This window comes from Pituophis catenifer, unplaced genomic scaffold (genome assembly GCF_029215685.1).
Source record: "Pituophis catenifer annectens isolate HBS135680 unplaced genomic scaffold, rPitCat1.0.hap2 SCAF_8, whole genome shotgun sequence".
Classification (NCBI taxonomy): Eukaryota; Metazoa; Chordata; class Lepidosauria; order Squamata; family Colubridae; genus Pituophis; species Pituophis catenifer.
In genome coordinates this window covers 74,054,405-74,079,043 of record NW_027256888.1, presented here as the reverse complement: position 1 = coordinate 74,079,043, position 24,639 = coordinate 74,054,405, and the positions used below count along the sequence as shown (strand labels likewise).

General features: G+C 47.3%; 1 protein-coding gene across 1 annotated transcript in view; it reads left to right on the top strand.

Moving 5' to 3' along the window:
• Nucleotides 1-6,401: 6,401 nt before the first annotated feature.
• Nucleotides 6,402-24,639, top strand: part of FGF5 (fibroblast growth factor 5) — a 33,719-nt gene continuing 15,481 nt past the window's right edge. The window contains exons 1-2 of the mRNA XM_070948801.1: nucleotides 6,402-6,822; nucleotides 17,963-18,066. Coding sequence (XP_070804902.1) covers nucleotides 6,402-6,822; nucleotides 17,963-18,066 — 525 coding nt within the window. The remainder of the gene's footprint in view (nucleotides 6,823-17,962; nucleotides 18,067-24,639) is intronic.

The following is a 24,639-nucleotide window of genomic DNA, read 5'->3' as shown; positions in this document are numbered from 1 at the left end:
CTTTAAGTGAACACTGTGGTTGTTAAGTGGATGCTGGAGTCATTAAGCAAATCCATTGTCTGCAATGGGTGGGGTGTGTTTTTTTTTTTTTTTTGCTGGAAACTGTAATTAAATGCCAGCTTCCAGCAAAAAGCAAAAACATATATTGTGGTCCTATGATTATGAGATGCTGCAAACAACCATAAATGCAGGCCAGTTGCCAAGTATTCCAAATGTGATAAGGTGACCTCAATGTGTGTGTGCGTGTGTACGCATGTGTATGTGTGTGTGTCTGTGTGGGGGGGGGGGAGAGAGAGAGAAAGAAACAGAGACAGAGACACAGAGAGACAGAGAGAAAGGGAGGGAGACAGAGGCAGAGACAGAGACAGAGGGGGAGAGGGAGAGAGAGGGTGGGAGGGAAGGAGAGAGAGAGAGACAGAGACAGAGAGAGATGGAGGGAGGGAGAGGAAGAGAGAGAGGAGGGAATGGGAGAGGAAGGGAGGGAAAGAGACAGAGAGGGGGAGAGAGAGACAGAGGGAGGCGGAGGGAGAGGGAGAGATAGACAGACAGACAGACACAGTCACACAAAGAGAGAGACAGAGAGAGGAAGGGAAGGAGGAGGGAGAGAGGGAGAGAGGGAGAGAGAGAGGAAGAGGGAGAGGGAGGAAGAGACAGAGGAAGGGAGAGGGAGAGAGACAGAGACAGAGAGAGATGGAGGGAGGGAGAGGAAGAGAGAGAGAGAGGAGGGAGTGGGAGAGGAAGGGAGGGACAGAGACAGAGAGGGGGAGAGAGAGACAGAGGGAGGCGGAGGGAGAGGGAGAGAGAGAGACAGACAGTCAGATACAGTCACACAAAGAGAGAGACAGAGAGAGGAAGGGAAGGAGGAGGGAGAGAGGGAGAGAGACAGAGAGGAAGAGGGAGAGGGAGGAAGAGACAGAGGAAGGGAGAGGGAGAGAGACAGAGACAGAGAGAGGGAGGGAAGGAGGGAGTGAGGGAGGGAGAGACAGAAAGGGAGAGAGGAAGTCACAGAGAGAGAGGGAGGAAGGGAAGGAGGGAGAGAGAGGGAGGGAGGAAGAGAGACAGACAGAGAAGGAGGGAGAGGGAGGGAGAGGAAGGGAGAGGGAGGGGGAGAGAGAGAGAGAGAGAGAGAGAGAGAGAGACAACGAACTTTTCAAATTGTATTTCATAAACCGGGTTTTCCCCCCCTTTAGTATTACCCGTGAACTGTCCTGTGGCCAACAGACCACGGTTAAAGCCAACCGTGCCACGCCAAAACGGAAACTTACCTTGTGGTTGGCTATATGTGCAGCGTGTATTGAAAAATTGGAGGGGAAAAAACCGGGACCAGAAAATATTGTGAACGGCAAAAACCATTGGATCCCCTCCTCATCCCTGGGGCACAACCCCCTCCCTACAGTTTTGGGTTTGTCTTTTTTTTATATATTTTTTTTTAAACCAGAGCTGGGACACCTTCGATGAATTCTGCATCCAGGTGGGCGCTCGAGAGAGGAGACAGCCAAGGTCTCACGCACCGGGCCGGGGAAAGGGAGACGGGGGAGGCGGGTGAGCGGGCGCGCCTTTGGCTCTGGCATCATCGCCACGTCGGGTGAATAATTCATTCGGTCCGCTAGAAGCGCCCAGGGCGCAGAACAAAGCGGCTCCCCGAGCCTTTGCGACCTTGGGACGCGCTGACTGCGCCCGTCTCTGCTATCCCAGGCGTGTCTGGGATGGACCACAGCTCCCATCACCCTTCAGCTTTGGGGCTGAAGGCTGGCATGATGGGACTTGTCGTCGAATCACATGGCCAAGGAGCCCAGCGAGGTCAAAGACCACTGTACTATCAAGAGCCTTGATAGTACCGTGGTCTACGCACCCTGTTATTAACACAGCTGCCTGCAATTTAGTGCTGGTTCGAATCTCTCCAAGGCTCAAGGTTGACTCAGCCTTCCATCCTTTCTAAGGTAGGTGAAATGAGGACCCAGATTGTGGGGGCAATAAGCTGACTTTGTATAAATATACAAAAGTATGAAGGCTATTGCTTAACGCATTGCAAGCCGCCCTGAGTCTCCGCATATAAATCAAATTAAAAAAAAAAAAAAGGGATTGAAGGACGAGGCGGGCGACACCCCCCAATGCGGCCCTGCCAGCCTCGCCCACGGAAGCAATGCCCGCCGACGAGGACTCAGCCCTTCCCATGCTCTGGCTGCCTTCCCCACGACGCCTTTCTCCCGATTAGGTGACCAACTTCCCCAAAAGTGAGACCAATGAATCAATGGAACAACTTGCCTCCAGAAGTTGTGAATGCTCCAACATGGGAAGTTTTTAAGCAGAAATTAGATAACCCTTTGCCTGAAGTGATGTAGGGTTTCCTGCCTAAGCAGGGGGTTGGACTAGAAGATCTCCAAGGTCCCTTCCAACGCTGTTATTCTATTCTATTCTATTCTATTCTATTCTATTCTATTCTATTCTATTCTATTCTATTCTATTCTATTCTATTCCATTCCATTCCATTCCATATTTTCTATTCTATTCTATTCTATTCTATTCTATTCTATTCTATTCTATTCTATTCCATTCCATATTTTCTATTCTATTCTATTCTATTCTATTCTATTCTATTCTATTCTATTCTATTCTATTCTATTCTATTCTATTCTATTCCATTCCATTCCATTCCATTCCATTCCATTCCATATTTTCTATTCTATTCTATTCTATTCTATTCTATTCTATTCCATTCCATTCCATTCCATTCCATTCCATTCCATTCTTTCTATGCTATGCTATGCTATGCTATTCCATTCCATTCCATATTTTCTATTCTATTCTATTCTATTCTATTCTATTCTATGCTATGCTATGCTATGCTATGCTATGCTATGCTATGCTATGCTATGCTATGCTATGCTATGCTATGCTATTCCATTCCATTCCATTCCATTCCATATTTTCTATTCTATTCTATTCTAGTCTAGTCTAGTCTCTAATCCTGCAGCTCATCAGACTAGCAAAGCCCGATGCCCCGGTTACCTCTAACCCAGGTTAACTCTAACCAAGCTATCTCAAATGTGCTTTTTTTTCAAGAGGCAACTGGACTTGCTGGGTTTTTTTTCCTTTGAAGACCTTTCGCTTCTCATCCAAGAAGCTTCTTCAGCTCTGACTGGATGGTGTGTGTGTGTGTGGGGGGGGGGATTGGAAGCATTTGCCCGTCTTGATGCCCACCATCCAGTCAGAGCTGAAGAAGCTTCTTGGATGAGCAGCGAAACGTCTTTCAAAGCAAAAACACCAAGAAAGTCCAGTTACCTCTTGGAAAAAAAAACAAAAAAACAAGCACCTTTGGGACAACCATGACCTGGGATGGCTGAGAATCTCCATAGACCTCTATCCAAGCTAAACACAGGTGATGATGTTATGGAATGATGAGACCAAACAACATTCCTGGTCAGCCAGAGACAGTTTATTGCGCAGTTTCAGAATCAGATTTGTATCTGCAATTCTGAACCCAGAAGAGCTCTGATACAGCTGCTTTTATACATATCCAAGACAAAGGATTTTGTGAGCACAGCAGTTTTCCATATATGGTTAACATACATTTGTTACATTATAATTGACACTTTCTAATTACTAAATTCCTTCATTATTTTCTAGTTCATAAGATTATTATTATTATTTATTTGATTTATATGCCGCCCTTCTCCGGAGACTCAGGGCGGCTTACAATGCGTTAAGCAATAGCCTTCATACTTTTGTATATTTATACAAAGTCAGCTTATTGCCCCCACAAACTGGGTCCTCATTTAACCTACCTTAGAAAGGATGGAAGGCTGAGTCAACCTTGAGCCTTGGAGAGATTCGAACCTGCAGAAATTGCAGGCAGCTGTGTTAATTACAGGGTGCATTAAACCACTGTACTACCAAGGCTCCTTATTTTAGCTAAACAATCTTCCTCAGTTCTGTGATTGCTGATGCGTAGATTCATGGCTGCTTTGGATAACAAGTAACTTTTGTTTCATATGGATGTCCTTGCATCCTTGACAGCTAGGCCCCTCAGAAGATATATATTACCAAGAATGGAATTTAGCTGACTTAGTGTAATCTCTAAACAAGCACATTTCTTCCTTATAATAATGTGAATAAAGAGGGTCCTTCAGTGTTCATATAGCTGACCCTGTACTATTCCTACCTCATTCACATTCATGGGAAGAGCGGGTCTCCCACGCTTTCGCTGAACCCAGGGACAACAACCCACAGTGTGAAATGAGAGGCAAGGATTTGTAGGTGCCACGGAAGGTGCCACGGAAGGCGCTCAGCCGTAAACCACAGCACTTTTAAGCTTTTAAAAAAAAATCGCAGAAGTCCCGAACCTCAAACTGCTATATATCAAGTTTCCCGCACTTTAAATCCAAATCTTGCCTTTTTGGGGTGTATGTCTGTGTGTGTCATTTATGGCGCTGGAAACTGTGAAAACAACAACAACCCGGGATGCGGGCAACCGAGTATCGCAGTTAGCCGGCGGGTGTCAGCTCGAAGTAATCCAAGTTTATGAATGATCCGTTTGAGTCAGCGGAAGGATCGCCCTTCCAGGCTCGCCTGGACTTTCCACCTCCAGAGAGACTTTCCAAACTGGTTGCTGGCAGATCGAAACGGCCTCGCAATTTCAGGCTGCTGCAACGTTGCACGCGCCCGTTTGGTACTCTCAATCCCATGATCCCCAGCCCGCCGCCTTATGGGATAATGAATACCCGCTCTCCTCCCCCCTCCTCCCCCACCCCCGCGACAGGCCGTCTTGACGGCTCGCGTGACCTGGTTGCTTGGTTAGGTAAAGGTTCCCCTCGCACATATGTGCTAGTCGTTCCCGACTCTAGGGGGCGGTGCTCATCTCCGATTCAAAGCAGAAGAGCCAGCGCTGTCCGAAGAAGTCTCCGGGGTCGTGTGGCCTGCATATGACTAAACGCCAAAGGAGCACAGAACGCTGTTACCATCCCACCAAAGATGGTCCCTATTTTTCCTACTTGCATTTTTTTACGTGCTTTCGAACTGCTAGGTTGGCAGAAGCTGGGACAAGTAATGGGAGCTCGCCCCGTTACGCGGCACTAGGGATTCGAACCGCTGGACTGCCGACCTTCCGATCAAGCTTAGCGTCTTAGCTACTGAGCCACCCCGTTCCTCTTGGGTTGCTTGGTTAGATCTACTTTTTTCCGACTCCCATGTGCAGCTCGGTGCGTGAGCTTTTAATACGGTGTGCGAATCTTTTTTAGGCAATCTGGATTGGGAATCTAGGAAAAAGGGTTGCTTTCCAACCCGGGGGTTATAAATGCAACCCACGGTCCCCCCCCTCACCCCTTTTGCAAATCCCGCCACCTTGTCACCACGGCTAAAGGGATATGGGGATACGCGTCCCTTCTAACTCTTCCACTGAATTCTGTCTTTCCCCGCCGCACCTTGTAAAAACCCTCTCCACGTCGGTATTTTTTTTTCCCCTCAAACCTTGACAGCTTGAAGACGCGTGGACTTCAAGTTCGAGAATTTTTGGGAATTGAAGTCCACGCGTCTTCAAGTTGAGAAACTTCGGGCACCCATCAAATCATGAGGCAGGGAATTCCGCAGGGACGCTACTTGCAAATCACCTGTCATCTTCTTTTGGAGAGCTTAGCCAAGAAGCGCAGGATGGAGAGGTCGGGGCCGAACCTTTCCAAAGCCCTTACATCGCCTGCAGCGATTCTGGGCCGTAACAGCCTGGCACCCGCCTCCACCCCTTGCCAAAAGAGATCCCCGGCTCCCTTCCAAGCTCCTCCGCCTTGGCTCTCTCTCTCTTTCTCTCTGTCTTTCTCTTTCTCTCTTCCTTCCAATTCGGGAACCTTGCCCGGCGGGGAAGAAAACCCACCAGCTGGTGCGTAAAAGCGCGATCGGTGCGTAAAAGTGCCGGCTTTGCGCTCTCTTTCGCCTCTCCCGGCCTGACCAGGGGTGACCCTCGCGCCTGGCCGGCCTCCTTCCTCCTCCTCCTCCCACCCCCACCCCACCCCGTCGGTGGTCCTGCGAGACGCGCCTCCACCTCCGCCCCTTCCTTCCACCCCCCACCCACCCCCCTTCCACCGGGAAGGTCTGGCGAAGCGAGCCTCCTTTAGACTCCAGGCATGTCGAGAGAAGCTGCGTGAGATCACCCGGGTTATAAATATCTCCGTGCACAGCGCCGCGGCTCTCGGACCCCCGCGCTCTCTCGCTCTCGCTCTCTCCCTCTCCGCGGGGCCGACTATGCCGCCTTCCCGGCGCGGCGGAGCGCACGGCCGGTTGCCCCGTAGGTGCAGCGGCGGCGGCGGCGGCGGGAGGAGTAGCAGCCGCAGCCGCAGCAGCCGCCGCCGCCGCTGCTTCTCCTCCTCCTCCTCCTCCTCCAAAATGCCAGGCGCGTCTCTCGGGCTGGAAGCATGAGCCTGCCTTTCTCCAGCTGCTGCCTCCTCCTCCTCCTCCTCTTGCTTAGTGGCCACTTGATCCTCCCGGCTTTGGCGCACCCGCGGCCCCCTCGGGCGCAATTTGGAGAGGCCGAGCAGCACCACAACGTTGGCAGCGGCAGCAGCAATCTTGGAAATCGCCCCGCCACTTCGTCTCTCTCCTCTTCCTCCTCCTCCTCCTCCTCTTCTTCCTCCTCCTCCTCCTTTTCCGCACCTTCCTCTTATTCCTCCCCTTCCTCCGCGGGAGTTCAAAGCGGCGGCTCGGAGATGAGCCGTTTTAAGTGGAGTCCCTCCGGACGTCGAACGGGCAGCCTCTACTGCAGGGTGGGCATCGGTTTCCATCTCCAGATCCACCCGGATGGGCAGGTCAACGGCTCCCACCACGACAGCCTCTTAAGTAAGTAAAGCGAGCAAAAGCCTTGGGCGCCTCCCCGCCCCTTTCGTTTGAGCGACCCGTCGGCTAAGTTCTGCATTTCGGGGAGCCGGAGGGAGGTGGGTCCGTCAGCGCGCCTGGTTGCACGCCTGAGTGTTTTGGTTGTTGTTTTTTTTTTAAAGTGCATCTTAAAAACATTTAATTGATAGTTCAGAATGTCTCTCGCTCGGCTCAGTCCCTGGGCGATTCCTCTCCGTTCTTGCCTTAATTTCTAGCCTTGAAGCGCTCCGGGAGTTAAATTTATTTATTTATTTATTTATTTATTTATTTATTTATTTATTTATTTATTTATTTATTTATTTATTTATTTATTTATTTATTTATTTATTTATTTATTATTTGACTTCTATACCGCCCTTCTCCCGAAGGACTCAGGGCGGTGTACAGCCATATTAAAACACATAGATTTACAAAATTTGTAATTCCTATCTTGCCAGGCTCAAGGTTGACTCAGCCTTCCATCCTTTCTAAGGTAGGTAAATTGAGGACCCAGTTTGTGGGGGCAATAAGCTGACTTTGTATAAAAGATACAAAAGTATGAAGGCTATTGCTTAACGCACTGTAAGCTGCCCTGAGTCTCCGGAGAAGGGCAGCATATAAATCAAATAATTTTTTTTAAAAAAAACCAATTAAAATCAAATATATAAAATATGGCTCAAAAATTAAGACATACATACATACACCCCTTATAAAATTCGTATTAGGCCAATCCGGCTTGCTGGAACAGAAAGGTCTTCAGGGCACGGCGAAAGGCGAAAGGTACGTAGGTCGGGGCTAAGACAAAGCTCTAGGGGGAGCTCATTCCAGAGGGCTGGTGCCCCCGCAGAGAAGGCTCTCCCCCTGGGTGTCGCCAGTCGACATTGTTTAGCCAAGGGCACTGAGAAGCCCCTCTCTGTGGGAGCATATTGGGCGGTGGGAGGCTGTTGGTGGCAGAAGTCGGTCTCGTATATACCCCGGTCCTATTCAGGTGCTTTCAAACGCCTTTGGGATTTTTGCTGCGGTGCAAGGCAGTGAAAATCCTAAATGTCGAGAGTGGTGAAATCTGGATGAGAGGTACTTCTGGCTAAATAAAGTCTCTGCAAATTGGCTGTGGAAGATATCTGATGCTAATGCAAGCTGCTGAGCGAAGCCTTAACAAATATGTGGATAAGCAGTCCTGCATGAAAATTACCGGAAAGTATTACAATAATAATTGGGGAGGGGGTGGGGGAGAAGCTCAGATTTCTGCTTTCTTGAAATCAGGAATATTCCTTGGGTCTTTCAAGGGCACCACTGTCCCGTTAAGTAGGTTTAGACTCAGTTCGGTTTAAAAAGACAGAATTTTGCCCAGAGAGAGAAAACCTTACAGAATGAGGCTGTTGGCTTCATTGACATGCTGGGAAGCAAATCCCATTGAAATCAGGGGGGAATTTAGTTGGTGTAACTGTGGAAGAAATGGGTCGCTTGCGACTACAAAAACTAATTCCAGAACCGGATGCAAAATCGGCAGGAATGCAGCACAGGTAGTCCTCCACTTACGACCACAATTGAGCCCAAATTTTGGGTCGCTAAGTGAGGCAGTTGAAGTGAGCTTGCCTCATTTTACATTATTTTTTTTTTACCTCGTTGTTAAGTGAATCACTGCAGTTGTTCAGTTAGTAACATGAATTAAGTTAGTTAAGTGAATCTGACTTCCCCATTGACTTTGCTTGCCAGAAGGTCGCAAAAGGTGATCACATGACCCCAGGACATGGCATAAATACATGCCGCTTGCTAAGTTGTCCGAATTTTGATCACATGACCATGGGGATGCTGCAAAGGTGGTTAAATGTCAAAAATGTTCCTAAGTTCCTTTTTTTCCAGTCACTTCGAACGGTCACTAAATGAATGGTTGTAAGTTAAGGACTGCCTGCAGAATGATTGGCCAATGCTAATGCTTGGGAAGGGTCCTAATGCAAATAATGCATGGTGCAGATGAAGGGGGGGGGATACGTGAAAGGCACCACTAGAGTGTGAATCGCAAGGCGCAGTTGATATATTTTGCAACATCACATGTTTTTCCTGGACTGTACCGCTTCAGGCAGCAGCCGGGAACATTGCTGGATTTGGGTAGTGAAGGACTAGGCTAGAGGTAACATAATCGCAGTCTTACAATATTTGAGGAGCTGCCACAAAGAAAAGGGGGTCAACCTATTATCCAAAGCACCTGAGGGCAGGACAAGAAGTAACCGATGGAAACTTATAAAGGAGAGAAGCAACTTAGAACTAAGGAGAAACTTCCCGACAGTTAGGACAATTAATCAGGGAAGCGGTTTGCCTTCAAAAGTTGTGGATGCTCCATCACTGGAGGCTTTAAAGAAGAGATTGGGCAACCATTTGTCTGAAATGGTATAGGGTCTCCAGCCTGAGCAAAAGGTTGGACTAGAAGACCTCCAAGGTCCCTTCCAACACACTTGTTCTGTTAATTACGGTGTGCTACGACTCAGCTAATGCTAGAAAGCCAATTCAGTGTCATTGCCAGCAATAAAGTTTTGAATTCAAACATCTAGAATCAAGATCACGTGAAGTGTTAATACCACTTTATAATGCCTTGGTAAGGCTACCCTTGGAATACTGCATCCAGTTTTGGTCGCCACGATATAAAAAAAGATGTTGAGAGTCCAGAAAGAGTGCAGAGAAGAGCAACAAAGATCATTAGGGGACTGGAGGCTAAAACATATGAAGTATGATTGCAGGAACTGGGTATGTCGAGTTTAATAAAAACTAGGAGAGTAGGGGTGACATTTTTTTTAAAAAAATTTGATTTTATATGCCGCCCTTCTCCGGAGACTCAGGGCGGCTTACAGTGCGTTAAGCAATAGCCTTCGTCCTTTTGTATATTTATACAAAGTCAGCTTATTGCCCCCACAAACTGGGTCCTCAATTTACCTACCTTAGAAAGGATGGAAGGCTGAGTCAACCTTGAGCCTTGGCGAGATTCGAACCTGCAGTAATTGCAGACAGCTGGTCTTGATAACCAGCTTAATAACAGGGTGCCTTAGACCACTGTACTACCAAGGCTCTTGATAGAGCCTTGTCTAGAGACATGATAGAAGTCATGTCTCTAGCTTGATTCCAAGCTAGAGATGAGCTTGGGAGGGGCTCCCTCCAAAAGAGGGAGTCAAGCTATTCTCCAAAGCACCTGAGGGCAGGACAAGAAGCAATGGGTGGAAACTAATCAGGGAGAGAAGCAACTTAGAACTAAGGAGAAATTTCCTGACAGTTAGAACAATTAATCAGTGGAACAACTGGCCTCCAGAAGTTGTGAATGCTCCAACACTGGAAGTTTTTAAGAAGATGTTGGATAACCATTTGTCTGAAGTAGTGTAGGGTTTCCTGCCTAAGCAGAGGGTTGGACTAGAAGACCTCCAAGGCCCCTTCCAACTCTATTATTCTATTCTATTCTATTCTATTCTATTCTATTCTATTCTATTCTATTCTATTCTATTCTATTCTATTCTATTCTATTCTATTCTCTGCTCCTCCATCTAATCAACGTATGGCAGAAGGCAAACTTTCTGTCCAGAACGCGATTTCTCAGTCTTAAGTAAAAACATTAAAAAAAAAAAAATCAAAATTGTATTGGTCACCTAGGGTTCCAGGAAGCAATGATACCGATTTAACTCCCCTTCCTTTTAAAATTATGGGGGATGATTATGACAAGTGCTATTAATAGACGGGACAGCCTAAACATACACAGGTAGCCCTTGATTTACAACCATTCATTTAGGGACTGTTCGAAGTTACAACGGCCCTGAAAAAAGCGACTTATGACCATTTTTTCACACTTACGACCAATGCAGCATCCCCCTGGTCACATCATCAAAACTCAGGCGCTTGGCAACTGGTTCGCATTTATGACAGTTTCGATGTGCCCGGGGGTCATGTCATCCCCTTTTGCGACCTTCTGACAAGCAAAGCCAATTAGGGAAATTGGATTCACTTAACAACCGTGTGACTAATTTAACAACTACAGCGATTCACTGATCAGCTAAGGCAAGGAAGGTCGTAAAATGGAGCAAAATTCACACTTGACAACTGTCTCACCTAGCCACAGAAATTTTGGGCTCAACTGTGGTCGTAAGTCGAGGACTACGTGCATTCAGGCTTGATGGCCTGAATAGAGAGGACAGAAATGGCCAAGATGAACTTTTGGGAGCCTCTGGATTTCCTGTGGTTTGCTAGGCTATTTTTGCAAAATAATGGGCTTTTTAGAGAGCTGGCTAGACAGCTATCCTTCTTGCTTCTATTGCAGTATTCTACATCGCAACAATATTGATGCTGTTTAACCAAGCCTTTTATTTACCCGGCAAGAACGGGAACATCTGCTGAGCAATTCCAGCTAAAAACAAAAACAAAAAAAAACCTTGCATCAGCATTTCCCGCGATTCATCCCACTTCTCTCTCTCTCTCTCTCTCTCTCTCTCTCTCTCTCTCTCTCTCTCTCTCTCTCTCTCTCTCACTCACTCACTCTCACTCTCACTCTCACTCTCACTCTCACTGCATTTTTCTGGTTTTTCTTACTGCCTTATTTGAATGACCTCCGCAGTTTTAAGCCAAATCTTTGTTGTATTCCCTCTTTGTTTTTCATTAGCTTTTCTTCTGTTGGAAGGCAACTCCCATCATGCCAGGAGTGGGATTTGCGGGTTCTCTGAACTGCATAAAATCTTAGCTAGAGGTTCGCCCGAACCCTTGTGAACCCCCAGCAGCCTACTCCTACACCCAGGCCTAATTAGGCGGGAACATGGAACAGATGCAATAAAGCAGGGCTCTCCAATGTTGACAACTTTAAGCCTGGTGGACTTCAACTCCCAGAATTCCCAATTCTGGGAGTTGAAGTCTTAAAAGGCTTAAAGTTCCAAGGTTGGAAACGCCTGCAATAGAGGCAGGCCAAGGATTTGCAGCGGGGGACGGCTGGTTTTGTGCCGGAATAGTTTTCTGGGGAAAAGAAAAGGAAAAAAAAAAGATTCTTAGATTTCCTAACCCTGCAGAGGAAGGCACTCCAGCCTGGGAAAACCGCAATGTTGTGTTTCATTCGTTCAAAAGTTAGATCCTTCTGCAGTTCCAGAATCCCTTTTGTTGACCTTCAAGTCAAAAAAATCTGCTTCTGTGGTTTTTTTCTGCTTTTCGATGGCCCTCTGAAGCGGAGTAAAAAAACACATCCTTTTGAGATGCAAAATCCCTCAAAAGGACTGGGAGGTAGAAGGAAAACAGAAGGGGAGGAAGAGCTGTCTAGTCGTGAAGTATTTGATTCGGAAAGCAGAGAAAGAGAGAGAGAGAGAGAGAGGATACACTTCAGTCCACCGAGACATGTTGCGTTAAGGAAGGAACTGTGACAGCCTAACCCAGTATTTCTCAGCCTTGACAGCTTTAAGATGTGTGGGCTTTGACTCCTTGGAGAGTCATGCTGCCTGGAGAATTCTGGGAGCTGAAGTCCAGACATCTGATCAAAGGAGAGATTCAACTTAGAAATAAGGAGAAATTTTGACAGTGAGAACAATCAACCAATGGAACAGAAGTTGCCTTCAGAAGTTGTGGGAGTTTCACCGCTGGAATCTGTCAGAAATGGCGTAAGGTCTCCTGCTTGGGCGGGGGGTTGGACTAGATGACCTGCAAGGTCCCTTCCAACTTTGTTATTCTGTTATCTTAACAATGTCAGTGTTGAGAAACTCTGGCCAAACCTTTCCAGGAAATATGATGTAACCAGTGGTGGGATTCAGCCGATTCTGTCCGGATCGCACGAACTACATGGTTCATTTAACAACTGTGCAAAAAAGTTCATAAAGTTGGGCATGACTCACTTAACTGCCTTGCTTAACAAATGGAAATTCTGCATGGTCTTAAGTCAAGGACTAGTTTTATTGAGGAAGGTCTGAATGAGAAAAATCAAGAATTGCAAGAATGGAGAGGTATTCAATTGTCTCAATCGTAGGCCTATTGTGTTACCAGCCATGTTACTAGACTGGACATAGGCTCCTCCCTCTATTATAGACACTTATATTGGCTTCACTGGGATCCAGTTAGGCTTCCCAACTCTTCTCTTCATTGGCTGTGGAGCTGAGTAACAAGTGATGAATGCAAGGTAAATGTTGGAATTCATTGTTGGAATGTGTTTTATGCAACAATTACAGTAGCATTCAGCCAGTAGATGGCAGTGTTTACAAGTTTGGATCTATGGTATATACTCTATGCTCTACTTAGGTTTCCTGTTTCCTGTTACAGTTAAAACAGTTGAGTGGTAAAGCACATGGTGACTGTACTCTTTGTTTGGTCTGTGGTGCTATATTTAAACAGAACTTCTAACACTAAATGAGGCTCCAAAGTCACAGCTGCCTCAAACTAACAGATGATTGGCTACAGAATCAAGTGGCAGAAGGATCCCATTACTGTCAGCCCAAATAATACGAGTATTCCACGGATTAATAGAATAACAGCGTTGGAAGGGACCTTGCAGGGCTTCTAGTCCAAGCGGGAAACTCTATACCATTTCAGACAAATGGCTGTCCAATCTCTTCTTAAAAACTTCCAGTGTTGGAGCATTCACAACTTCTGGAGGCAAGTTGTTCCACTGATTAATTGTTTTTGCTGTCAGGAAATTTCTCCTTAGTTCTAGGTTGGTTTTCTCCTTGATTACTTTCCATCCTTCTTGGCTTGGCCTTCAGGTGCTTTGGAGAAGAGGCTGAACCCTTCTTCTCTATGGCAGCCCCTTAGATATTGGAACACTATTGTCACGTAACTATGTTAAGGAATATCCCCAGCAACAATTATTTTTACTTTAGGTCTGTCCTTAAGAACAGGTATGAGCATTGATATAGTTGGGAGACAGGGGTGACCGCAGTTGAGCAGACATCAAACAAAGATCAAGTCTCTTGGGAAGATCAGTGTCAGCGTTCCAGAAAAAAGCCCAACTCCAAGTAAAGACTCTGAAGCAAGCATTTTTCAAAGTTTTATTTACTAGAATAGGTAAACTGGCACATCTGGGAAAACCCGAATCTGAGAAGTCCAGGTTTTCCCTCAGTAAATTAAAAACCTCAAAACCATCCCCTCACTCCTCAGTCGATTACATGCTCCAATCACCATCCGTCCCATCTCGAGACAGCACTCCGACCACTCCTTCTCCAGATGCAGGATCGGCCTGACCTTGACCGACAGAAAAAATGCTATTATGTCTACAGACAACCCCTCTACTAAATCCCCCCTCCTACTTTCCCATACATGAGAAGGTGGCAGCAGCATGGAAGCGTCCGGCCTAATATGGCTTCCAAAGCTGACAATCAATTCATCATCCAGGTTGATTGCTTCTCTACTTGGGAATCAGTGGGTGACCTAGTTTGGGGCAGAGCAGTGATGAAATCTTCCCCAGTTTGCCATTGGTTCGCTGCCCTCGCATGTGTTTTGCGCGCCAAACATGTGCACCAAATGCGCTGCACGTGCGCATACGCAGGACACACCAAACACGCACTTCACACGGAAAAAGCAGGCTTGGGAAGGTAAGTAGAACAGCAAGGGGTGGGGAACAGTTGTGCCGCATGATTTAGATTCCTGCTTTCCTGCTTTCCTGCTTTCTAGCGAATTTGAATCGCGCGGCACAGCTGATCGTTGGAAACACCGGTTCGGACAAAACGATTGCTTTTATCACTACCGGTTCGCCCGAAGCGGTGTGAACCAGTAGCATTTCTCCCCTGAGGCAGAGGACCTAATTTTGGGCAGTTTCTTGTCTTTCACCTCCTTGGCCAGATTGGTTTCCTCCATAGCCTGGTGGCCAGTGGTGGGTTCTAACCGGCTTTACTCCCGGTTTTCTTTGTGCACGTGCGAAGCACGCGATCGCCTCTTCGTGCACGCACTTCGCACAAGCACGTTACAAATCTGCCAAGCTGAGGTGCGGCAATCCACTCTGCCGTACCCATCATCTGGGCTAAAAAAGAAGAAATAAAAGGTAAGAATAACGCAGGAGGGCCCAGCTCCTGAACAAAGAGAACCGGTTCAGTGACGTCATATCATCACTGCTACCGGCTCGGCCGAACCGGGCCGAACCGGGAGGAACCCACCACTGCTGGTGGCCATATGTTTCTCTCTAGCTTTTTGTTGTTGTGGTGATTGTTGATCATCTCAACAGCTTGAATGTCCTATTCAAAGTGCAAGTGGAGCAAGGCAAGGCATGCGGAAACATGAACTGGCTGTAACAGAATAATGTAATAACACCAATCAATGCAGTGTTTTCTGAATTACACAGAGTCATGCAGTCTAATATTTTGTACCTGTCCAGTGTGGGCATACGCAGCTTTAAAATATGGAGGGTTGGAGTTTTATAGTTTTAGACTGAATGTGCGCCTCAGCAGTGTGCAATTTCAGAATTCACCTGTCACTCGCAGAGAATCATGCCTCTCCGTAAGAGAAGATTGCAGCATAGATTTATTCAAGCTGCTAGCCAGGGATTTTGTCAATTAAAGTTCAAAACTAATTTGACAGCAGACAAGGTCAATGGGATTCAAGAGCGGTTGGGTTTTGGACCATCTGTGGCAACGTAATGATTCTAAGCTGATGACATGCTTAACTCCGCCTGCTGTTCTCCTATGTCACCCTGTTATCTACTATATGGGGGCCTTATGAGTACGTGTGACCAGTATGCGTGAAGTTTGCACATGTACAAACCAGAGGTGGATTTCAGCAGGTTCTGACCAGTTCTGGAGAACTGGTAGCGGAAATTTTGAGTAATTCGGAGAACCGGTAGTAAAAATTCTGACTGGCCCCACCCCCATCTATTCTCTGCCTCCCAAGTCCCAGCTGATTGGGAGGAAATGGGGATTTTGCAGTAATCTTTCCCCGGATTGGGGTGGGAATGGAGATTTTATAGTATCCTTCCCCTGCCACGCCCACCAAGCCATGCCCACCAAGCCATGCCACGCCACGCCCACCAAGCCACATCCACAGAACCGGTAGTAAAAAATTTTGAAACCCACCATTGGTGCAAATGTATGCAGTATGCATGAAGTTTGCAGCCTTATAAAGGCACAGATGAAATGCTCCAGTAAACGGTTTATTCTGAAAGCCGTTCTCATGGAATTAAAAGGGATGATTGGCTGACCCATTAAACACGTTGTAAAAATTGGTACTATGTTACGAGGTTCATTTCACCTCTGTAGGTAGTCCTCGACTTACAACATTGGTTTAGCTACTGTTCAAAGTCATAACTGCAGTGGAAAAAGTGACTTGCAGCCAATCCTCACCCAAATGCATGTTGGCCCTGTGATCAAAATTTGGGCACCTGGAAACCACCATGTATTTATACCTGCTGCAGCATCCTGATCAGTGGTGGGTTCCTCCCGGTTCGGTCCGGTTCGGCCGAGCCGGTAGCGGTGACGATATGACGTCACCGAACCGGTTCTCCCCCCCCGCCCTTCCACCCCCCTACCCCCCCACATTATTCTTACCTTTTATTTGGCCCCACCCCCAATCTATTGCTGCCTCCTGAGTCCCAGCTGATGACTAGAGGGAAAAAAACTGTTTAAACTCTTGCCGCGGGGCTTCAAAGGGCCGTCCTACAGCTGATCAGTGTTAAAAGCAAACAAATGAGTCGGGTCGCAAGTGCGAGGACTTGGTCGCAAGTGCGAGGACCTTCCAGAAATGACTCTGACCAGCTAGCCACGCCCACCTAGTCACATGACCGCCAAGCCACACCCACAAAATAAGCCACACCCACAGAACCAGTAGTAAAAAAATTTAGAACCCACCCCTGATCCTGATCCTCTTTTGATCATCTTTTGCAACCTCCTGACAAGGAAAGTCAATGGGGAAGCCAGATCCATTTAATAATCCTGTTATTAATTTACCAACTGCGGTGATGCACTTAACAGCCCTGTCAACTGGGGAAGAGGGATTTGCTTAACGACTGCAAGATTCGCTTCGCAACTACAATTGTTTGCTTAACAACTCTTACTGTACAAAAAAAGCTCGTGAAATCAGGTGTTACTCACTTAACCACGGCTTTGCTTAGCCACGGAAATTCTGTGGCTTACGACTGTGATCGTAAGTTGTGGGCTACCTGCAGTGGTGGGATTCCAATAATTTAAGAACCGGTTCTCTGCCGTAATGACCGGCTGGGTGGGCATGGCCGTGGTGGGCATGGACAGAGGGTGTGACAGGCAGCACTTGGCCTCCTGCACCTCCCTGGGAGCAAAAACAGGCCGCGGAGGTGGGTGGGAATGATGCGCTGCCCCTCCGTGCCCCGTTTTGGGCCTAGTAGGCCTCTCTGCAGCCTCCTGGGACCAAAAATGGGCCACGGGGGCAGTGGTGGGATTCAAGTAATTTAACAACCGGTTCTCTGCCCTAATTATTTCTTCCAACAACCAGTTTGCCAAACTGCTCAGAAAGTTAACCACCGGTTCTCCTGAAGTGGTGCGAACTGGCTGAATCCCACCACTGCATGTGGGGGTTGTGCTGTCCCCTCCCGTGCCCCATTTTTGGCCTAGTAGGCCTCCCTGCGGCTTCCTGGGAGCCAAAATGGGGCGCATGGGGACTCTTGGAAGGGGCGGAGCCAGCCAGCAATTTAACAACCAATTCGCCCAAACCGGCTGAATCCCACCACTGGCTACCTGGGACCATTTGAATCATCCCAGTCTTAAATCCAGTCAAACTTGTTTAGAGATGAGTGCAGGATTCCAATTAAGCTGATGGGGAAACTTAAATGAATGTTTTAGATGTCAGAGTCCTTCCTTCCCCTTCCATGACATTTCCATTGATGCTTTTCACACGGAGGGCAATCAGTTACTACTAATAGAAGTCGTGGTTAAACACCCCCCCCCCCCCACTCCTTTCTCTTGCATCAGTTTTGTCCTTTAAAATCTCAGGACATCTATAAATAAATGTATATTCAGATAAACCAAGCAGCAAGCAAAGAAGCAATCAACCATGAAATCACTGGTTATAAGCCTAAAATGCCAGGGACTTTTTTCTGCTTCCCCCACCCCCCCTCTTCTCAGATAGTGCAAAATGACAAGGCATTTAAGTTTTCTCTTTCCTTTTTGTTTGTCTGTTTCACGGTGCTATGAAAAATGAATTTTATTTTGGGGATTTCTGTCCTTTGTAGGTATTTTGGAAATATTCGCCGTGTCTCAGGGGATAGTAGGAATACGCGGAGTTTTCAGCAACAAATTTTTAGCCATGTCGAAAAAAGGAAAACTGCATGCAAGTGTAAGTACATCTTTCAAACATGCATCTCCAATGTATGTATACGTTGAAATGTTTCAGTGGGAAATATACATTGCTAATCATAATGAAGTTTGGTTAGTCTAATTCTGGAAATGCAGATAGGAATAATAAGATATTTTACTTTCGACTTAAAATAATCATTCCGGGCCTATATAATTTGATCTTTAGGCTAGATAGAGCAACTACCTAGAGCCGTGATGGCAAACCTATGGCACGTATGCCACAGGTGGCACGCTGAGCCGTATTGGTGGGCACGCGAGCTCAGCTCTGGCACGCATGCGTGAACTGGACAGCTGATTTTCGGGCCTTCTGGTCCCACCGGAAGTGGGCAAATGGCCTGTTTCCAGCCTCCGGAGGACCTCTCGGGGGGTGGGGAAGGCTGTTTTTGCCCTCCACAGGCTCCTAGAAAGCCTCTGGTGCCTGGGGAGGGCGAAAAAAACAGGCCTACCGGGCCAACTGTGCTATCGCGTGCCAAAAGCGGGGGAGCACGGGGGGTCACGCGTGCATGTGCGGGGGGGGCAGAGCACATAGAATTATGGGTGTGGGTACACGCACATGCGACCCTCCCGTGCTTCCCCCGCTTTTAGCATGCGATGGAAAAAAGATTAGCCATCACTGACCTAGAGATTCAAGAAATATTCCAATCTCATCGTTTCCCCGAAATTTCAGAAGTAGGAAGGGAGGCAGAGGTAGTATTCAGCTGGTTCGGACCGGTTCAAGCGAACTGGTAGCAGAAATTGTGAGTGGGCCAGTCCACCCAGCTCTATGCTGTCCTATTTAGGCACATTTTGAGTCTGGACACATGCGCGGAAGGCACACACGAGCAAAGTGCATATGCACGCTCGTTCACATTTTTGGTGCTGGGCGAACCGGTAGGTAAATTATATGAATCCCACTCCTGAAGGGAGGGTTGTACTTCTATAAAGACATGTGGGAATGAACTTGGAAGGCAGGAGGAAGGATTGTTCACTGGCCAACTGGCAGGTTCTCAGTTCACAGAAGGAGAGCAGGGTGTGTCGAGTGCTTTAGAAGAGACTCTCCCTAGTTTTGCAGAGAGTAAAAGGAGAGGAGGATAATTACGGTGCCACATTAGAAACTGGGAGACTGTGAGTTCTAGTCCTGGCTCAGGCATGAAGCCAACAGGCTGAACATGGGCCAGGCATTCTCTTTTAGCCCTATGAAGGAGGCAATGGCAACCTACCTCTGAAAAACTGCAAGGACAGGTCCAGGCAGCTGCCAGGAGTAAAAGAGGAGGGGAGGGGAGAGGAGAGGAGAGGAGAGAAGGAGGACAGGGAGGGAGGAAGGAAGGAAGGAGATGAGAGAGAAAGAGGAGAGGAAGGGAGGGAGGGAGGGAGGGAGAAAGGAAGGAAGGAAGGAAGGAAGGAAGGAGAGAAATACTTTCAGCCTTGCAAGGTTCTATTAATATAACATTATAACTTTCAATCTAGATTTATTACAGTCTATTCTTGCAATCAACATTACAATTGTAAAAGACACAGAAAAATGTCTTCAGGCATCCCATGTTTTAACAGGCGTGGGGGAGGGAAGCATTCTGCCTTCTTTGGTAACCAGATTGGCTAATTGTCTGTTGTCCACCCCAGTACAACCCTGCCTTGGAGACAGTGGTGGGATTCAAATAATTTAACATATAATATATATGTAAATAATAATCTGCACTAATGACCGGCTGGGTGGGTATGGCCATGGTGGGTGTGGCCAGATGTGTGTGACAGGCAGCACTCGGCCTCCTACACCCCCCGGGAGCAAAAACGGGCCATGGGGGGGAGATATTCTGCTCCCCACATCCCGTTTTGGGCCTAGTAGGCCTCCCTGCACTTACGTGGGAGCCAAAATTGGGTGCATGGGGACTCCCAGAAGGGGCAGGGCGAGGAGGGGAAGGGCCAACCAGAAATTTAACTACCGGTTCGCCTGAACCATCCCGAACCGTCCGAATCCCACCACTGCTTGTAGAGGAACATCGGTGTGCCTTCATCGGTTTTTCAGCTTTGCTAAGAGCAGTGCATGGTTTGGTACATGCACAAAAGCCACTGCTTCTGAGTCACACAAAGGAGCTGTTGTGCTGTGACAAAGAGACACAGGGTGCTGTTTTGCTATGTGGCTTAGCTTTGAAGAGGACATTAATTGAAACCTTGAAGACTTCGGTAAGCACTAATAATTGGTCACTGGTTCCACTGTGGAATTGATGTTCCTGCTAGAACATTCGTTTGGATACCGTGCCAGAATTTGGTTTCTATTTTACATAGGACGAAGAGCCAGTTTGTTAAGTGGTTAAGACATCAGGCTAGTGACTGGGTGACTGGGAGATCTAATCTGACCTTGGGCGTAAAAAGCCAGCTGAATGACCTTGGGTCCATCTGTCAGCCTTAGGAAGGAGGCAAGGTAAACCACTTCTGAAAAACCTTGCCAAGAAAATTGCAGGATCTTCTCCAGGCAATCTCTGAGAATCAGACATGCCTGAATAAAAGGAAAAACAAAAATAAAAATAGGACCATTAAATTGTGTCCTGAAGTTTAGGGAGATGAGAATCCCAAATTGGGGGGGGACTTCACTGTGCTCCGCCACCATGGAGATCCTTTATCAGAATTATTATCAGAATAACATAGTTGGAAGGGACCTTGGAGGTCTTCTAGTCCAACCCCCTGCTGAAACAGGAGAACCTACACCACTTCAGACAAATGGTTATCCAACATCTTCTTAAAAACTTCCAGTGTTAGAGCATTCACAACTTCTGCAGGCAAGTTGTTCCACTGATTAATTGTTCTCACTGTCAGGAAATTTCTCCTTAGTTCTAGGTTGCTTCTCTCCTTGATTAGTTTCCACCCATTGCTTCTTGTCCTGCCCTCAGGTGCTTTGGAGAATAGCTTGACTCCCTCTTCTTTGTGGCAGCCCCTGAGATAGTGGAACACTGCTATCATGTCTCCCCTAGTCTTTCTTTTTATCAAATTAGACATGCCCAGTTCCTGCAACTTTTCTTTTGGATCAGTTTGTCCCAAATACCTCCTAAAGGGATTGCTTGTCAGGCAAGAGGTTATTTATTGGTCTTTGCAAAAGTCCTGCTTGAGTCAACTTGCATCCATACCTTTCCTTAACTTGAAGAGCTTTCCCCAATTCATTTATGAGAAAGACATCATTGCCAGATAAGCAAACTATGACCTCAACACCTTTGCTTTTCAAGAGTTCTAGTGGTGCAGTGGTTAGAATGCAGGCTAACTCTGCCCACAGCCTGGAGTTCAATCCTGACTGGCTCAAGGTTGACTCAGCCTTCTATCCTTCCGAGGTTGGTAAAATGAGGATCCAGATGGGCAAATATGCTGACTCTGTAAACCGCTTAGAGAAGGCTGGAAAGCACTGCGAAGCGGTATATAAGTCTAAGTGCTATTGGTAAGTGCTACTGCTATTTATAAGCTTGTGCTAATTTTTCACCGGCTGGTGTACGGAATGCCTCCAAGTGTGGAAAAGCTAGGTTTCTCCTCCCGGATAACTTGAAATTACTTTAATATTTCATGTTAAAGTCCGTGTCTTGCAACTTAGTGACAGTTAAAATTAAATTAACCTCCTCCTTGTTTTCGAGCCAGACACGCCGTTACAGATGGATCCAAGCGAAGGGAGGTCATTTCGGAAAGGATTGTGACCTGTGAGGCTTCCTTCAAATCAGTGCAAAGAAATTAGCTGAAACCGGAGCCAAAACAGTCTAAAGATTACTGGGCTAAATAACGCTGATAATGTAAAAACAGCATCTGCTCTTCTTCCTTGCTTTGGCAAGACGGATGGGCTAATGAGTTTGAAGAGCGCCTCCTCGGAGCTGTGCTTGTCACTCATAGGGAAGTCTTTGTTATCAAGGATTAGGAGATTGCTAGCCAAGCGCAAAATAACATTCGGTTCTTTTTGGAAGAAGGGCGGAAACTCTATAGGCGCCTTTCCATAGCTACATTTTCAGGCATCCGCCGAAAGGGTGATTTAATTAAATTATAAAGCAGTTTGTCTGAAGGAAGCTGGATTCGGAAGCAGGAAGGATTCTGCCAATTCTTAGCTCCTGACACAGATGGCTTCAGTTCTCTCTCTCTCTCTCCCTCCCTCCCTCCCTCTCTCTCTCCCTCCCTCTCCCTCTCTCTCTCCCTTCCTTTCCTCCCCTCTCTCTCCCTCCCTCTCTTTCTCCCTCCCTCCCTCCCTCCCTCCTTCCCTCTCCCCACTCTCTTTCCCTCCCTCTCCCTCACACACACATAAACCTGATGCAACATGACAGGAGAAAAGCCCCATTGCTTTCAATGAGTTTTACTCAGGGTTGGGCTTCAAAAAATTTAGCAAGGGGTTCTCTGTCCAGTTGCTCGGTGGGTGTGGCCATGGTGGGCGTGGCCTAGTTGGCCTCCTGCCCCACGATGGGAGAGAAGTGTTTTTGTCCTCCCTGGACTCTGGAAGCTTTTTTCGAGCCTCCGGGAGGGTGAAAATGGCCTCCCCAGGCTCTGGAGGCCCCCTGGAAGCTGGAAATTGGCCGGCCTTCCCGAACTTCTGATAGGCCCATTTTTCACTCTCCCCGAGCTTCTGCGTGCACCCTTCACTTACCTGCATCCAAAACAGGCCGTGTGGGGACTCTGGGGGGGGCAGGGTGGGCGGGGCCAGCCAGGAGTGGGATTTTGGGGTTCTCCGAACTGTACAGAATCTTAACTAGAGGTTCTCGTGAACCCCTGTGAACCCCCAGCAACCCACCCCTGGTTTTACTTCTTAGTAAACATACACATGGTAGGACCTAACCAGGGTTGCCTGAACTCAGCAAACTAAGCAGGATTGCACCCGAGTTGGGTGGGAGATCACCATACAATTGCAGAATTGCAAGCTGGGCTGGAACGTTGAATATCCATTCTAAGAAAAAGGAAACCCCATTTGTATTTTTTTTTTTTTAATCACACAGATGTGTCTGTGAATCTCCAGGAGCTGAGCTGGATTTGAGGGAATCTTCATTTAAAAAAATGAGCAGCAAGGATTCTCAACTTTGGGCGCTTGAGGATGTGTGGACTTCAACTCCCAGAATTCCTCACCCAGCTATCTTCCCAGGCCACACATCTTCAAGCACCCAAAGTTGAGAAACATTTTTTAAAAAAATTTGATTTATATGCCGCCCTTCTCCGGAGACTCAGGGCGGCTTACAATGCACTAAGCAATAGCCTTCATCCTTTTTGTATATTTATACAAAGTCAGCTTATTGCCCCCACAAACTGGGTCCTCAATTTACCTACCTTGGGAAGGATGGAAGGCTGAGTCAACCTTGAGCCTGGCGAGATTCGAACCTGCAGTAACTGCAGGCAGCTGGTCTTACTAACAGGATGCTTTAGACCACTGTACTACCAAGGCTCTTAATGACCTATACATTGATGTATAGGTCAAAGATAAAGGTTTCCCTGTCAGTTGTGTCTGATTCTAGGGCACAGTGTCTCTGTTTCTTGGCCAAGGGAGCCATCGTTGTTGGAAGACAATTTCTGTGGTCATGTGGCCGGCATGGCTATATGCCAAAAGCGCATGGAACGCTGTTACCTTCCCATCGAAGTGGTACCTATTAATCTACTCGCATCTGCATGCTTTTGAACTGCTAGACTGGCAGGAGCTGGAGGGAGGACAGGAACTCACCCCGTCGCATAGAGCTTGGGTCTTGAACCTCAGCTTTCTAGCTTTAATCGCTGAGCCATCGCACCCCCTTATATGGTGTGTGTGTGTGTGTGTGTGTGTGTATCTCCTATATAAGGGTATGTATGTATGTATGTATGTATGTATGTATGTATGTATGTATTTCTCTTTAGCCAGGTTCTACCTACGTAAACCAAGATATTATGCAGCCCTAGTTCAGTGAAATCACAATTCACTAGTTTCTGGGCTTTTTTTCTTCTACACCACGCCCACCACGCCCACCAAGCCACACCCACAGAACCGGTAGTAAAAAAATTTGAAACCCACCACTGGGGTGGGGGTATGTCTGGGGATTGCAATGTGTGTTGGGCTTGGTCTCTGGGTGTTATGTGAATTTCGTTGTATGGGTATAGTATGTATATACCGTTGTGGCCTGTCAACGGCCTGTGCAGCTAGTAGCTGATTCCGACAGCGAGGAGGCTGGTGTGGTGCTGCGCCAGCAGCCTGTGCAGCTGACACTCGAGTCGGACAGTGAGGAGACTGGAGAAGATGTGGTGCCAGAGGCGGGAATTCAGCCAGGGCCTTCAGAACCTCCAGAAGCTCCCATAAGTGAAGAGGAAGAAGAGGAGGAGCCTCTTCTTGATGCACTGGCGTGCAGAGCTGCCAAAAGGCAGAAGTGGCTCCTCAGGAGGAGGTCTCCTTGAGAGTAAGGCTTGGGGCTAATTGGCCACTCCCTTAGCCTATTTAAGGAAGGACGACGACGACGACTGAGGCAATTTGCAGGGAACAACTTCGTTCACTCTCCTTCGCGTCCTGATCTTAGTTCTCTTATCAGTTTCCTGCAAATTGCTTCTGGGCTTTCTGCCAACCATAGTAAGATTACGATTATTTATTCTTTGGATTCTTGTAGGCTGTTAA